Source organism: Sceloporus undulatus, chromosome 2 (assembly GCF_019175285.1).
Source record: "Sceloporus undulatus isolate JIND9_A2432 ecotype Alabama chromosome 2, SceUnd_v1.1, whole genome shotgun sequence".
Classification (NCBI taxonomy): Eukaryota; Metazoa; Chordata; class Lepidosauria; order Squamata; family Phrynosomatidae; genus Sceloporus; species Sceloporus undulatus.
The window spans coordinates 143924498-143941291 of record NC_056523.1 but is presented as its reverse complement, the minus strand read 5'-3'; the positions used below and the strand labels follow the sequence as shown (position 1 = coordinate 143941291).

General features: G+C 45.6%; 2 protein-coding genes across 5 annotated transcripts in view; both read right to left on the bottom strand.

Annotated features, from left to right (window-relative positions):
* The window catches only part of PCYT2 (phosphate cytidylyltransferase 2, ethanolamine), a 38260-nt gene extending 34878 nt beyond the window's left edge, over positions 1–3382 (bottom strand). Inside the window, exon 1 of one of the 3 annotated variants that reach the window (XM_042451518.1) lies at positions 3212–3382. In XM_042451518.1, coding sequence (XP_042307452.1) covers positions 3212–3297 — 86 coding nt within the window. In that variant the 5' untranslated portion in view covers positions 3298–3382. Of the gene's footprint in view, positions 1–1287; positions 1385–3211 lie in introns of those variants that run through there. The other 2 variants (XM_042451516.1, XM_042451517.1) reach the window with 2 other exon arrangements.
* A 2045-nt stretch (positions 3383–5427) lies between these two features.
* The window catches only part of SIRT7 (sirtuin 7), a 19733-nt gene continuing 8366 nt past the window's right edge, over positions 5428–16794 (bottom strand). For both annotated transcript variants that reach the window (XM_042454839.1, XM_042454838.1), the window contains 9 exons: positions 13521–13658; positions 11671–11775; positions 10412–10482; positions 10226–10298; positions 9183–9281; positions 8863–9099; positions 8288–8368; positions 6272–6378; positions 5428–5915 (listed from right to left, as the gene is read on the bottom strand). In XM_042454839.1, the coding sequence (XP_042310773.1) occupies positions 5714–5915; positions 6272–6378; positions 8288–8368; positions 8863–9099; positions 9183–9281; positions 10226–10298; positions 10412–10482; positions 11671–11775; positions 13521–13658 (1113 nt within the window). In that variant the 3' untranslated portion in view covers positions 5428–5713. The remainder of the gene's footprint in view (positions 5916–6271; positions 6379–8287; positions 8369–8862; positions 9100–9182; positions 9282–10225; positions 10299–10411; positions 10483–11670; positions 11776–13520; positions 13659–16794) is intronic.

The window sequence follows — 16794 nt, the reverse complement described above, 5'->3', positions numbered from 1 at the left end:
AAGGACATGATGAATGTTGCACTATACTGTACCTCAGTCTTGTATGAAACCAACTATCTCCGCCAAACAAACATTAGGACAAAATGAGGATAGTTATGGAATAAAAACCATAAATAAAATGGTTTATAAACAAGGTCACTTGGATTTCCTGTAATAATGGTATGAGTAACATCAATTCCAGAGAAAACAACTAGGATGGAAACAACACTGGGCTCAAGTCCTCATTCAACCAGAAACATTTTTGGGTGACTTCTAACTAGTTATCATCTCTTACCCTAACTTATTCGGTAGCAGCTCATATAACTGTTATAAGGGCAAAAAATAGGTATTGTCCCGTTCCCCCCCTTTTCCAGCCCTGAACTTTTTGTAGGAAGGTCAGAATAGAAATTTCATAATGAACTTTAAAAAAGAGGGGGAAAATACTTGTCTTTCAAATTCTGTGGTTTATATTCAAACACAAGTACTGTATATACTCGTGTATAAGTCCAGAAATTTGAGTCAAAAAATTGACCTCAAAAACCTAGGTCAACTTATCCACGGGTTAATATAAATTCTATACTTTAACTCTTATTAAAAAGAGAACCATCCTGTGGAGAAAAGCAAGAGTGCAATTTGTCCTGGAAGCACTGACCTCCCTCTATTCTCTCTTCCATCCAGCCTTTAGTGTGAGCCAAAACAGTTATGCCTGCCATAATTTTGTAGGTTCTTTCACATTGTTTTCCTTTGCTTCATCATAGATCCTTTGTTGCATGTCCCTAAGTTTTACCCTCGACTTATCCAAGGGTCATATCAAAATCCATAATTTTGCCCCCCAAAACCTGCCCTCGGCTTATATGTGAGGTCGACATGTAGTTGAGTATACACGGTATGTGAGAGCATACAATCTATATCATTAGTATGAATAGTCTTCCAGTATTTATATGGCATTCACATGTAGCCAATAAATACAAGTAACAGACATACCCCTCACACTTCTTTATAACCTGAAAGCCAGCCAGGAAATAGAATGGGAAGGAAAGACAAAGACACAAAAGGAAACTCTGTTTAAATGGCTCCAGGATTCTCCATGCTACTGGAATAATCAAAAAGATACCAAAGCTAATGAACTTCATATCTTGTGTGTGTGTTGTAGCATGTAGTAAAATAAGGGAAGCAATCCAAAGGCCCAGGCAAATATCATTCAAGATCATTAAGCTCCACCCATAGAAATAAGGGACAATCTAAAACAGACAGGACAGACCCAGATAGCTATCAGCAAGCTATCCTTTTACAGCCAAATATACACACCTATAAACAAGTGGCACCCAGGACATATAGGAACCTAAAAGCAGGTCTCAGTGAAGTGTTTATAGCCCCCATCTAAGCTCCAAAGGTCTTTCAGCAGCACAGTACTGAGATGAGAACATTCAGTCCCTTCAGAAGGGATAATTGGTTTATTAGGACATAAAACTTGCCTGCCTCAGGCTCAGACCAATCGGAAGAAAGGGAGACACCCACAAGAACCAGTTATGCCATAGCTGCCCACCTACTACTGGAACTGCTGCCAACAGCCTGGCTTTGCCATTGATCAGCTCCGAAGCCAGCCCAGCCCCTAAAGCTCAGCTGATCTCTTTTACGCACGCACGCACGCAGCACACAACAACAACCCATGGCCAACTATTACGATTAAACTACAGATGTATTAAAAATTCTGGGCCAGTAGGAAGTATTGTAGAATTTGATGTTCTAGGCGCCAACTGGCCAGGGGAGACCTACAAGAGAAAATTCTGGTTATGAGGAGAATCCGAAAAATGCCTCAGTGGCAGGCTTGCACCACTACTGAGGGCAGAGTTTCCTGGGAATTAAGGCCCATCCAATTCCACAGCGGGGCTCCAGGGTCCACTCAGGCTTGCGTCCTTCCGTGGGTTGGTAAAATGAACACCCAGCTTGTTGGGGGCAATTGGCTTATGGACTGTAAACGGCTTGGGGAGTGCTAGTTCAGTACGAAGTGGTATAGAAATGTAAGTGCTGTTGCTATTACTCCCCAATGGATGCAGGGGGTGGTCCATAATCTGCTCTGGCTCCTCCATTGGATTCTCTAGGCCAAGGATGGGGGGCGGTTGTGGCCCTCTCTCCAAAAGACCCTGATGGATGACAATTTTAGACTCCTTTGGGGAGCAGAGTACCCTTGTCCCTCCATATTCGCTGGGGTTAGGGGCACAGCACCCCCGCGAGCATGGAAAGACCACAAATAGCAAAAACACCATGCTTTTACCTGAGAGGAGCCTCTAGGAGTCCCTGGGTCCTCCAGGGAAACTCTGTGGCCAACGTCCCACAGACACTGACCATAGAACTGCCCTGGAGGAGCTACAAAGGGATCTCTAGGTCTTTCCCTGCAACTTTTAGTTAAAGTTGACCATGGAGTTGCACTGGAGGAGGACATAGATATTCCTAGAGAGAACATGTTGATCAAATCTGTGAATAATCAAATCTTCAAATATCAAAGCCGCAAATATGGAGGAATGAGTGTATTTTGCACTTGTTGTTGTTGGGTGCCCTGCCCCTGTCCTGGGGTTTTCTTGGTGAGGTTTCTTCAGAGGAGGGTTGCCCTCCGCCTTCCTCTGCGGCTGAGAGAGTGTGACTTGCCTGAGGTCACGCAGCGGGTCTCCACGGCTGAGTGGGAATCTCAACCCTGATCTCTCTAAGTCCTAGTCCTACACTTGAGCCCCAGCGGGTTTCCATGGGCGATCCGGGATTCGAACCCTGGTCCCAGGCCCAAACTATAGCCCCCCGCACGCTGTCCCTCCAGAAGAGGATTCTACCGTGCTTGAAAAACGGTTTTACCTTGGCAATGATTTAAAGGCGTTTTTAAAACGTGTTCTTCGCCTGGGGAGCCCTTGTGGGCTGGAGGCGCCGCAGGAAGGATGTAAGTAAGCGAGCCAGGGCCACCCTCCATCCTTCCCGGGGACCAATGGGCCGGCCACAGACTGCACAGGAGTCAGGACCGCCTGGGCTGGGCGAAGAGCCCCGAGCGAGGAGCGGAACTTGCCGAAGAGCCCCGAAGAGGAGCCCCCGCAGAGCGGGCGCTGTTGCCATGGGGACGGGGCTCAGCCGCGCGCTCCCCAACGGCGAGGGGGACGCCGCCGCCGCCGCCGCCGAGGCAGCGGTTGCCATGGAGACACCGGGGAAGCCTCCCGGCTCTGAGCTCCCCTCCTCAGTCTCGGTCACTCACCATCCGTCGCACCAGACGCGCACGGGCCGGGCAGCGGCGTGGCTGGCCGGGGAGGCGGCGGTTCCGGCGGCTCCGTTCCGCAGCATCGCTAGGCAGCGAGTGTCGGGCTCTCTCAGCTGGTGCCCCTGACCTCGGCGCTGTCAGTCGCCGGGGCCTCCCCCGTCACGTGACCACGGAGGAGGCGAAGCTCCACAGGGCGGGGCCATCTTCCGTTGACGTCACGCGACGGCTCTCGCGCTCGAGCCCCGCCCCCTCGGGGCCTTCTCGCTCCCTCGCCCTCGCAGGCCCCGCCCACCGGCAGAAGGACCGCGGAGGAGGAGGAGGAGGAGGCAACGTTCTCTGGCTGAGGCCTCCCAGAAGCCTCTGCCACTCCGGCAGTCCAATCGTCTTGGACTGCGGGAGATGATCACTGCAAAGCATTGACTCCCAAACTTTGGTGTTCCAGATGTTTTGGGACCTCAGCTCCCAGAATTCCTGAGGCTGGGGGCTTCTGGGAAATGAAGTCCAAAACACTTGGAGGAACAGGAATCCCTGGCCTAAAGGACGGTGCTGCCGGCCTTTGAATGAGAGAAGAAGATCCTAAAGAGTAAAGATATTCAACAGAGAACAAAAGTTAGAATCATACAAGCCACTGTATTTCCTATTACCATGTATGGATGTGAGAGCTGGACAGTTAAGAATGAAGATAGGAAGAAAATCCATTCATTTGAGATGTGGTGCTGGAGAAGAATGCTGAGGATTCAATGGACAAACAAATGGGTCCTAGGGCAGATCAAGCCAGAAACCTCCCTGGAAGCCAAGATGACTAAACTGAGGCTGTTGTACTTTGGACATATCATGAGAAGGAAAGACTCATTGGAAAAGACAATAATGCTGGGAAGAGTGGATGGAGGAAGACCACATGCCAGAGGGGTGGAGGCCATGGGTATGAACTTGCAAAGCAGAGCACTGGAGGACAGGGAGTCTTGGAGATGTCTCACCCACAGGGTCACCATGGGTCAAAATCAGTTAACAACAACAAATGCATGAGAGCCCTCCAAGTCACCCTGGCATCCTCAGCCCTGATCAGGTCTTGCAATCTCAAGACTGTGGCTTCCTTGATTGGGTCTATCTACCTGTAATGGGGTCTTCCTCCTTTCCGGCTGCCTTCTACCTTTGTTGTTGTTGTTCCTTTTAACTGCCTTTGAGTTTGCTTCAAGTCATGGCAACCCTGTGGGTGAGACACCTGCAAGACCCCCCATCCCACCCCCCATCTTCCAGTGCTCTGCTTGGATCTTGTAGATTCAGGACTCTGAGCTCTCTGAGTCTAGCCACCAGGCCTGTGGTCTCTCTCTCTTTCTGTCACCTTCTGCCTTCCTAGCATTATTGTCTTTTCTAATAAGTCATGCCTTCTCATAATATGGCCAAAGTATGGCAGCTTTAGTGTCATCATCTTGGCTTCCAGGGAAAGTTCAGTCTTCATCCATTTGTTTGTCTTTTTAGCCGCCTTCAGCAGTCTTCTCCAACACCACATCTCAAATGAGCCCCCCCCCATCAGCTTTTTTCACTATCCCACTCTTGCATCCATACATGGTGATGATGAATACAATATGGTTTGGGTGATCCTGACTTTAGTGCTCAGTTGTATATCTTTACACTTTAAGATCTTATCTAGTCTTTTCATGGCTGCCCTTCCTAGTGTTCTGATTTCTTGGCCGCAGCCACCATTCTGATCAATGTTTGATCCTAGATACAAGAACTCTTTAACCATTTCAATTTCTTCATTGTCTAGGATGAATTTATGTTCCACCTTCTACCTTACCATGCTTCTGTGTATGACTCCCCGCCTCCCTTTGCTGAATTAGAACACCTCATTTCATTTCCATTTACAGTAAGTCATATGCTTCTAATTTCCTAGTAAAATATGTTTAAACACCTGGGCGAGGCAAGTTATCTGAGTAGATTGCCTAAATGATATCACCATGATTACCTCAAAATGATAGGGTGAAGCACTTGCGTCAACAAGGTAACATAACCCCCACTGTTATTTCCACCCCAAAAGGCTAGGCTGTGTCAACAAGAAAAAAACCCACTGATCTATTTTAATCTTCAGTTTAGGAACAGAACTCTACTCATATGTAGCACAAATTCCAAAGTAAAACACACAGCAACATTGCTGAATATGACAAGGGTATGGTGATGGACTTAGGGATATATCATCTTCTATACTTCAAAACATGGATGCACTCTGGGGAAAAAATAGCCATTTTATTACTCTACTTTTTTTTAATAATATTTATTAATTGGCAGCCCTGAGTATCAAATGCCAACCTCTCCATCAGACAGCAGTAACCAAGCTAAGCTTTGGCCTGTTTCTTTATATATAAAACATCTATGAAAATAGCAGCTGTGGTTTTTCCAGTTAGCCCAGCAATCCTGGCCAAATCCAGTGCGATGTAATCTTCTATCCTGATTTTAGCACCTTCAATTGGTCCCCGAGATTTTTTTAAAAAGTGTTCATAATCAAGACAGTTTTTTTCTTTTGGTGCCTTTTGCACAGCCTCTACCAAACCAGCCAGCAGAGGAGGTGACAGCAGGCACCTGTTGCTGCTCTCCCAGTGGCACTTCATGGAGACTTGCTGGTAGGGCCACAGGTTTGCGGCTATGACTGCCTTCTTCTTCAGGTTGTAGAGGAATAGCCATGGAGAAGATTGGATCCTTTGTTCTATGGAACAAAGCAGGATTAGGTGATGTTAATTTGCAACACCAGTGGATAAGTACATACTCCTTAGTCTGAGCCCAAACAAAAAAATCTTGTTAAAAACAGTCACAGAGAATATTCCACTGTAAACCCATGCACTGACATCAACATCCTTCATCTAACGCTAATAAAGGGCCAGACTGATGTGCCTTTTTCTACTTTCAGATAAGCTGCAACTGAACTATGCACCATGTTATGATGGACATTAAAAAGAGTTAGCTTTAATGACAAGATACACAGGATACTAAGTAAAGGCAGGACACTTAATTGCTAAAGAAGGAATTTTAAAACCTACAAATGTTTAACACATTTTTGCTGACCTGTCATAGCAAGGGATGGGAAGTCCTAGTTCATCCATCAGCAATTTCATCACATCATCACATTTCCCATGAAGTTTCAAGGCAGCTAGGTCATCCTTTGGTGTCCACTGCAATCAGAAATGCAACACTGTGTCTGAAATGAATTAGGGCCCGAACAGATAGGCCAAAATAAAGCTGCTTCAGGTCACATTGGAGGTAAGCTGTTTAAATGATGCATGTGTCCTAAGAGGCTGGAAGCTCCACCAAAGCCATGCTCCAGTCCCAAGGACTGGAGTGCATATTTGGCACAGCTTCTGGACTCTTAAGATGTGTGTGTCATTTAAACAGCATACATCCAATGTGACCTGAAGCAGCTTTATTTTGGCCTGTCTGTTCGGGCCCTTACTTAGTGCTACTGCATCAAATCCACACTCAAATGAAGCTCCGTTAAGGATTTTCCACTACAATAATAACAGTAACACATTTATTCCTTGCAAAAGAAAAGCACTTGAGTACTGTCATCTAATTTTTCCTCCAGTGTCAAAAGCCAGTAAGGTTTTCTATACCAGTTGTAAGTATGAGGTGCTGTGGTAGTCATGCCCAGCTTCTAATCTTCCCATAGCATCTGATTGGTCACCACGAGAACAGAATACTGGGCTAGGTAGGCCTTTAGGTCTGACCTGCATGGTTTTCTTTCTTGATTTCTTCTTGTTTACGAAAATGTGTTCGTTTTAGCCCAGTTACATAGCTTTTTACAAAACCGCAATTAACCAATGATAATTCACAATAGGTGCTCTCTACGACACATAAAAAGAGATAATAACTGGCTACACTTCTGCAGTTCAGCTCATTCTCCATTATTACTGGGGAGAATAGAAAAGCAAATACAAGGAGAAATGTACATGCAGCATTTAAAGCACCAGTAGAAGAAACAAGGCAGCTATTTGCAAACTATGAAGATAGAATGAATGTGAAACAGTAGCAAATCTTGTCCAGACTTCTATTACATCATGTGGAAGTGAATACAGTGGGTCCTTGGTATACGCAGGGGATCCGTTCCGGACCCCCCGCGTATACCAAAATCCGCGTATGCTTAAGTCCCTATGTCCCCATGGCAAAGGGCCCTGGCTTACCCTCCCTTTCCTTCCTTCCCTCCCTTCCCCTGCCCCCTCCTTCCCTCCCTCCCTGCCTCCCTTTCCCCACTGTACCTTGCTCGTCGCCGCACAGCCACCGCCACCTCCAGTCGCCGTACCGTGGCGGCGGCAGTGGCAGCGGCGAGGAGGCATGACCCTCGGCCTCCGTGGGAAGGCCGGGCGGTGCTGGAGGCCAAAGGGCCCTCTAGGCAGCCACCCGGCCCTTCTGTGGAGGCTGCATCTGCGAGGAGGCCGGCCTGGAGGCCAGGCTTCGGCCTCCTTGTGGCCGCCGCCTCTGCAAAAGGGTCGGGTGGCTGCCTAGAGGCCCTTTGGCCTCCAGCACCGCCCGGCCTTCCCGCGGAGGCCGAGGGCCATGCCTCCTCGCTGCCACCACCGGTAACGGCGACTTGGAGGCGGTGGTGGCGGCGACGACGAGCAAGGTAAGTGGGGAAAGGGAAGGAAGGAGGGAGGCAGGGGAGGGTAAGCCAGGGAGTTTTGTCCCCAATGGCGGCGCACGTGCACGCGCGCCGCCATTGGGGACAACTTCCGGGTTTGTCTTCCGCGGATGCTCAAATCCGCGGAAGGCAAATCCGCGTATAAGAAGGGCCGACTGTACTATGAAGTGAACACCAATACAAAGCAGACCAGATCACTGATCAATGTACTCCAGTACTGCCTACTTCAAGTGGCCACAAAGCAGAAGGCTTTTTTCAGCCCTGTGGCCCAAGATCCATTTCTTTTAACTGGATACACCAGGGACTGGGCCCATGACCTTCCACATACATTGTACCAACACTCATTTAAGATCCCATAAACACATGAAAGTAATTGAAGATATCACATGCACCTGTATAACATACCAAAGTAAACTGCTCTGTTTGTAAATGATACAGCTGACACTCACCTGGAGATTTACAATGTAGAGTTTAGGACGATGTCTGGGTGGCTTACTCATACACCACAAGTGGGGGTACTTTTTCAAAACCTGTAAAGAGAAAGAAATAAAACCAAATTAAGTTCAAAACATAAATGTGAAGGTGCTTTAATTTCAGACACCTAAAAACAAGGTTTTGTGCAAATTCAGCCCCGAATTCCCTTTTTGGTGTGTATGTGAATAACGTTAAGATTCCTTGTGTTCCAGAATTCTGTGCTTGCTAAGATTTGCAGTTTGCAAATAACCAGAACTATTATCTACCTTGGCAAATTATGATAAAAGAGACTGTTTATTTGATTAATGCAGTGTTAAGAAATATACACAAGTCAGCACTGAGAAGGGAATTAATGAACTGTGAAGCTGTATATTGCAAGAATGTCTGTTTTTGAAACAAATATTTTTGCTATTAAACCTTGATGACATAATCTCAATCAGCTCATCACTTCTGCCCACGGAACTTCCTTGAGAACATTTTAGGGAAAGAGCTGCATAACAAAAGGATAGTGCAAAAATGTATCTACTAAGAACAGTCTCTCTTACTTTACCTTCAAGCTAGACCCCAAACAAAGGATCACATCAGCTTTGCTTGCAGCTTCTGTTGCTGCCTTCCAGTTCAAGGGTTGTTGCAAGATGCCCTTCTCCCCAAAGTGTACAATTGTATCTCTTAGTTGTGTCCCACATTTGTGACATACTCTGCCGGTATGGTGCCTATGTAAGGCTGTACGCTCTGTCACATCGAACACTCGCACATATTCACGGTTGGGTGCGCAGGATGTACAAACCTAATTTTGGATACAACCACAAATGCTGTAAGCACCTTGGGGATTTTATTATGCCCTAAGCCTAGCTTTCAGCAAATGCTCACCTCTATGTACATGTTTCCATGTAGCTCAGACAGAGCTTCCCGAGGGAGCCCACTGCGCAAGTGGAGACCATCACAGTTTTGTGACACCACATGCTTCACCTGAAAAGAGAAAGAAGCATCCTGTGGATTAAAAAGCAAGGGATTTTCTCTTTCTTTGTACCAATGCCCAGGACAATGACCTGGAAAGTTCTCATGTCATACAGCCAAACCTTCTGTCCTTTTGCCACTGCTCTGCTTCTGCCAAAACTGCAGAAGGTTAGGTAACTGCAGTCTGATGCTACCTCTAGATGGCTGATTGCTCTTGCTGAGCTCCTGCCAATGAACTACAAGAAAAGAGATTCCACCTAAACATTAGGAAGAAGTTCCTGACAGTGAACTGCTTGACTGTGTAATATGCTGGCTTGGAGTGTGGTGGAGTCTCTGTCTTTGGGGATTTTTAAACCAGGGCTAGACAGCCATCTGTTGAAAGTGATTTGACTGTGTATTCCTGCGAAGCTGTATGATTCTAGGAACTGTTGTTGCCTGTATCAGCATAGGTTCCCCAGCCCTGCTCTAGTGGTAAATGTTATTTATTCATCAATGTACAGCCTTTTATAGAAATCTAGAAATAACACAGCACACTAAATTGACTTATACCTTTACCTACCACATCCCACAAATCTCTGGTTCTTAATGAATTTCTGGCTATGTTTCATAGTAGGTAGAACTATTTATGGACTATCATCTCAACTAATGGGCATATTCATTTTCAAATTCTCACTGCAACAAGCATCAGCAATATCCTGCTTCCTTGCTATTTCAAATTCTATGTCCCATTTCATTTTGTCTAGCAATACAGTGTAAGAGTAAATGTCAGGGAGGACAATGCATATACACAGCATTGTTTACCCTGCATGGAGAAGCTTTACATCACCACAAATCCTCCAAACATAAAATACATATAACGCTTTTCACAGTATCTTAACTATGCCCTGCCCCCCTCCTTTCTAGCTGCCATCTTCCCTGACCCCAGAAGTGCAGAACTAACAAATAAAAGACCTTACCAGCTTGTGTTTGTGCAAACAGGCAATGCTCATGTGGGTGAGTGTAGGCTCTGCCTCACTCAGATCTGTAGCCCTGGTAAATAGAAAGAAAATGAGTACTCTTCATGCCTGCAGTGTAGTATCTAAGGCTAGGAAAGTCTCCCAACAAAATCCCCAAGGCACGAGGAAAGTCAATGAACTGGTTACCTGATACTCCTTCCTTTTTGCAGCATAGTCCACACCCCATTTGGGCCTCTGTAGTCAGGAATTGAAGCTGCCTGTTACCAGGAGACACAAGAGAAAAATGTACCTTACTCAGTGGACAGTTCAGGAATTTACTGCTTTGTCCAAATTCACAAACAGCTCTGGCTATTAATTTCCACTAGTCCAACAACACCATAGCCTCCTATTCAGATGCTCCCACACTCTACAAAGTCTACTACCATCCTCAAAAAATTAAAGCCACATTGCCCAAACGCCTATCTATCAGCCAATTTATTCTGAGTCCTGACCAACAAATGCTATCAGGTTTTTTCTCCATCAGAAAAAACCCTGTCCCCAAGTTTTTCTTAGAATTCTTGAACTAGAGCCAAGCTACATCATATGGTGTTTATGTGGCAAGCATATGATTAATCTGCCATGCCCTTCCACCTCCCACACTGATAAGGCAGATTAGCTGCACAATATTTCAGAAAAAGAAAACCCAGCCAGTCCCACAACTCATTCCTGCTGTCAAAGAGCTGCTTTGCCAAGGGCAAGACTGATTAACAGCTCCTTTTCCCCCTCAAGCACATAGCATTGAAAGGAGGAATCAGCCATGGAATCATTCCTATATGCCAAGTAGTGGAAGGAAATGCTCTCTCTTCTTTCAATTATGACTCTCATGATCCTTTACTATTAGCTGTGTTGGCTAGATGTGATATGAGATAAAGTGCAACAACACCTAAAGGACCACACATTCTCCAGTCTGTCTGTTGGGGTAGCTTCTGGAGGGAACCTTCTGCTTTCCAAACACAAGTCAAAATTCTTAACATGTAAGCAGTCTAACATATAGTCTCGCTACTGCATTATATTTGAGATACAGAAGATGAACATAAAGGATGCAATTTGCTATAATTTTTTCGAAGAAACAATGTGACACTCAACACTGATGTCCTCTGCAATTTAGAGTGCCACCTACTGATGACTGTCAGAAATAGTTCTAACAAAACCTCTATCTTAATCACATTCCAAAGGTGTTAAGACACTATCTTGCGTAATAAAATGCAAGCCGTCACAGCTCAATATACCACAATTCCCAGACTATCTTTTGGAGATGCTATAACCCATATTACAACCTGTCTTTACTTGTTCGTGAGAGCGCCTAAAGAATTTTCATCAGCCAACAATGCACCATAGTCATAATGTTACTAAGAGCTTTAAAAAGGCATTATTCTATTTTTGTCACAACCTTAGAAGACCCTTACTGTACTGATGCCAGCTCCTGTATATATGATGAGATGCTTAGCTCCTCGCACAACTTCGGAGAGCTTGCTGACTTTTCTCTTCAACTCATCAGGTTCATCACAAACCTAGAAGTAAATGAATGAAGCATTCAGTTTCCCCCCCAAAGCATCATATTTCACCTATGTCCCATATCATCCTGATCACTTCCGCACCTGATTAAATCATATCTGCCCATAGATCATGACATCCTCTTGGAACACCTGAGAGAGTTAGGAATTGGAGGCACTGCATTACAATGGTTCCGTTCCTTCCTCTCAGGCAGATTCCAGAGGGTGATGCTTGGGGACTGTTGCTCCTCAAAAACGGAGCTTAATTGTGGTGTCCCTCAGGGCACTATCCTGTCCCCAATGCTATTCAATATTTATATGAAGCCGCTGGGAGAAATCATCCGTAAATATGGGACAGGGTAGTTTTTTATGGTTTTTTTCAGGCTATGTGGCCACGTTCTAGAAGAGTTTCTTCTTCACGTTTTGCCAGCATCTGTGGCTGGCATCTTCAGAGAATGCTTGCCTGGAAAGGACTTGGGTATATATATTGTGTGACATAATATATATACCCAAGTCCTTTCCAAGCAAGCATTCTCTGAAGATGCCAGCCACAGATGCTGGTGAAACGTCTGGAAGAAACTCTTCTAGAACATGGCCACATAGCCTGAAAAACCCACAAAAAACTATGGATGCTGGCCATGAAAGCCTTCGACTTCACATGGGGCAGGGTACGCTATGACACCCAAATATATTTCTCCATGTCTCAGTCAGCAGCCATGATGACAGATGGCATTTCTCCCATCAATCAATGTCTTGATGCAGTAATGGACTGGATGAGCAAAAACTGACTCAAGCTGAATCTGGACAAAACGGAATTACAGTAGGGACCCCCAAACCAGGTATTGGATTGCAACCTCCAGTCCTGGACGGGGTCATGCTCTCCTTTAAGGACTGTGTTCGCAGTCTGGGGGTGCTCCTAGACCTGTCAGGAGCGCCTGTTATCAGGTCCTCTGGAGGAATTTATTGCAACCCATAAAAACCAGACTAATGGCAACCTCCCAGAGGATGTTCCCCGCTGCTGCTCCCAGACTATGGAATGCCTTGCCAGAGGTGTGCTGGCCAAATGGCCGTAATAAAGTTATTAAAGTTAAAGCCTTGTCAGAGGAGATCTGTCAAATAACCAGCCTAGACAGCTTCAAAAAAGCTGTCAAGACAGATCTCTTCCGGCAGGCCTTCCCAGAATAATTCAATCTATTCTCTACTCTCCCTACTTTATGTAACCACTGCCTCTACTAGAAAATTGCTATCATTTGAACAGGTATAATTTTTAAACTGTATTGTATTTAATCCTATTTCAAAAGGATGGGGGGGGTGTCAATTTGTTTATTCAAAGTATGTATTATTCTAACATATTCTAGTCATGATTGCTGCAGCAGAAAGGCAGGGTATAAGAATAAAGTTTATTTATTTAAACCTCTTACCATTCTTTTTTGTCCCCTGTTTCACATGTTTTGTTAGGGAAAACACAGAATAGAGGGAGAAAGTGCATAGTTGCAAATCAGGGAAGAGGTAAGAGAGATGTTATTGACAATCAGAAGGAAAAAAGTTATTAAGAATAAGGAAGCAGCCAGCTTAAATCTAAACACAGATCATATTTATTTAGATGGTTTTATAGAATGCTTTCAAGCATATTCCTCATAGCTTGTTTCCCCTTTTATATAGAACGTTTAGTATATAATTTAAGACATGGTAAGTGGTTCCGATATTAAGCATATAAAATACAGTAGTTCACACTTTAACAGTAAAGTGAGAAAGATAGTCACCTCCTCCAACCGGTGTTGCAGTCTCTCACGTTTCTTGCGAAGCCGCTCCAAATCTCGTACAATCTCTTGACATCCAGACAGAAAGAGAGTCTCATCAGCACTCCGCTCTGTGGCTGGCTTATGGAGAATCTGTGACACCTAGGATTAAACAAAAAGGAATAAAAGGAGGCATCCCACCAATGGCATGAAATCAAAGAAAATCAACTCAATTTAGATGTGATGCTGAAGAAGAGTTCTGAAAATACTGTGAATACTAATACTGTGAACACTAAATGGATGGGTCCTAGAGCAGAGCAGACCTAAACTCTTCCTGGAAGCAAACATGACTGAGTTGTCATATTTGGCCATATGATGAGAAGATAGAATTGACTAAAAATGCTAACACGCTTGATATGGTGGAGAACAAGGAGCCAGTGTGGCACAGTGGTTTGAGTGTTGGACTACAACTCTGGAGAGCAGGGTTTGATTCCTAGCTCAGCCATGGGAACCCACTGGGAGACTTTGGGCAGTCTCAGTCTCAGAGGATGGCAATGACAAACCCTCTCTAAAGAAATCTTGCCAATAAAACCCCATGATAGGGTTGCTTTAGGGTTGCCATAAGTCAGAAATGACTTGAAGACACACACACAAAGTGGAGAGCAACAGGAAAAGAGGAAGACCACATTCCAGACGGATAGACTCAATGAGAGAAGCAATGAATCTGCAAGAGCTGAACAAACAGTTGAGGATAATCAAAGGTGACTTGATTCAGAGGGAGGGAAAGGCAGCCCAGCTTCATCAGACCTAGCCAAAGAAAGAAGAAAGGCCCTCCCTCTATTCCATCTGCCATGGTCCAGGAGGGAGAGAAGAACCACTGAACATGATCCCCTTCTCCACCACCATTCCCTTCTCCTTTTGTGCCATGTCTTTTTAGATTGTAAGTCTGAGGGCAGGGAACTATCCTATTAACTATCTGTAAGCCACTCTGAGCGCCTTTGTGGCTGAAGAGCAGGATATAAATACTCTAAATAAATGATAAAATTCCAGTTAACAGCAAATAAATGCCAACTTACATGGGTTAGAAACTGATGTCGGTGATGGATGAGTAGGCAATTGCCTAAGTTCTACATCAGGGCAGCTTCCAGGAGCCCTAGTCAGCAGAACCAGAGATCAGGAATGCTGGTAACTGCAATTCAACCACATGAGGAGGGGTACAAACTGCTCTACAAACTGCTTTACTGCTGCTGTGTGGCAGCAGCTTCAGTTTCAGTATTATTATTTATTATTAGCCTTTATTTATAAAGCGCTGTAAATTTACACAGCGCTGTACATACAATCTTTTAGTTAGACGGTTCCCTGCCCTCAGGCTTACAATCTAAGAAGACACGACACAAAAGGAGAAGGGAGTGGTGGTGGGGAATGGGATCAGGTCCAGCAGATCTTCTCCACCTCCGAGGCCTGGACGAAGGCAGATGGACTGGAGGAAGGGCTTGGCTTCTTGATGGATGGTTAAAAGGAGGCTTCCTGGGTCAGAGAGGGGCTCACCTCTGGGAATGCTTCTCTAAACAATATAGTCTTTAACTCAGTTTTGAAACTGGGCAGAGAAGTGATGAGGTGTGCATGTGGGGGAAGAAGGTTCCAGGAGTAAGGGGCAGCAAGCGAGAAGAGACGAATTCGGGAGGGGGCAGTGGTAATCCTACACTGTGACAGGAGACCTTGACTACAAGAGCGGAGGGTACGAGTAGGAATGTAAGGAGAAAGAAGGTCAGATAAGTAAGGAGGGGCCAACCCATGGAGGGCTTTGAAAGTCAATAACAAAAGCTTGTACCGGATGCGGAAGGGGAAGGGGAGCCAATGAAGGGAGGATAAAAGAGGAGAAACATGGTCAAAGCTGCGAGCGGATGTCACAATACGGGCAGCTGAATACTGGACAGAGATTAAAGGTTGCAGGTGTGAAAGAGGAAGCCCTGTCAGAAGGAGGTTACAATAATCTAGTCGCGAAACCACTAGAGCATGGACTAGAGTCTTGGCAGTAGAGATTGAGAGGAATGGACGGATCTTGGCAATGTTGTGGAGAAAGAATCTACAGGCCTTGGCGGTGGCCTGGATCTGGGGAATAAATGACAGGGAAGAGTCAAAAATGAAGCCAAGACTGCGGGCTTGATGAACCGGTTGAATAGAAGTGTTGTCGACAGAAACAGAAAAGGAATAGTGAAGGGTGGGTTTAGGTGGAAAGACAAGAAGCTCAGTCTTAGACATGTTGAGCTTCAAGCGCTGAAGCCGTATCCACTGAGAGATGGCAGTCAGACAAGAAGAAACTTGCTGTTCAAGCCCCGTCGAAAGGTCAGGGGTGGAGAGATACAGCTGAGTGTCGTCAGCGTACAGATGATAGGAGAAACCAAAAGAACTGATGAGTTTACCTAGGGACAGTGTATATAGAGAGAACAGAAGGGGACCCAAGACAGAGCCCTGGGAAACTCCAACAGATAGGGGAACAGGGGACGAAGTCTGACCACCCGTGATCACTGCAAAAGATCTGTCTGACAAGTAAGATTTAAACCAGTCGAGAGCAGAGTCGGAGAACCCAAGGTCAGAGAGTACAGGGGTACCCCGGGTTACGAATTTAATTCGTTCCGCCGCCGCTTTCGTAACCCGAAAGGCTTTCGCAAGCCGAAAACCCATAGGCGCTAATGGGGAAAAGCCGCGATTTGGTGCGAAAAAGCGCCGAAAAGCACCAAAATTTCTTTCGTAACCCGAAATAACCTTCGTAACCCGGAACAGTTTTTTTCAATTGATTTTTTTCGTAACCTGGAAATTTCGTAAGGCGGCGCATTCGTATCCCGGGGTACCACTGTAAATCAACCAGGAGACAGTGATCAACAGTGTCAAAGGCCGCAGACAAATCAAGAAGAATGAGAATAGAGTAGAGGCCATTTGTCTTGGCCCGCAAGAGATCGTTTGAGATCTTGGTGAGGGCTGTCTCTGTTGAGTGCCGTGGGCGGAAGCAAGACTGGAAAGGGTCCAGGATGGAGTTGGCTTCAAGAAACTTAATACAGCGAGAATAAACGGCCCGTTCTAGGACCTTAGAAAGAAAAGGAAGAAGGGAAATTGGATGATAGCTAGACAAAGAAGAGGGGTCGAGAGAGGGTTTCTTCAGAATTGGGGAAACGAGAGCATGTTTGAAGTCAGAAGGGAAGGAACCCATAGAGAGAGAGAGATTAAAGATATAGAGGAGCGAGGGCAGAAGAGAAGGGGCTATAGAGATTAGGAGACGGGAGGGAATAGGATCAAGAGA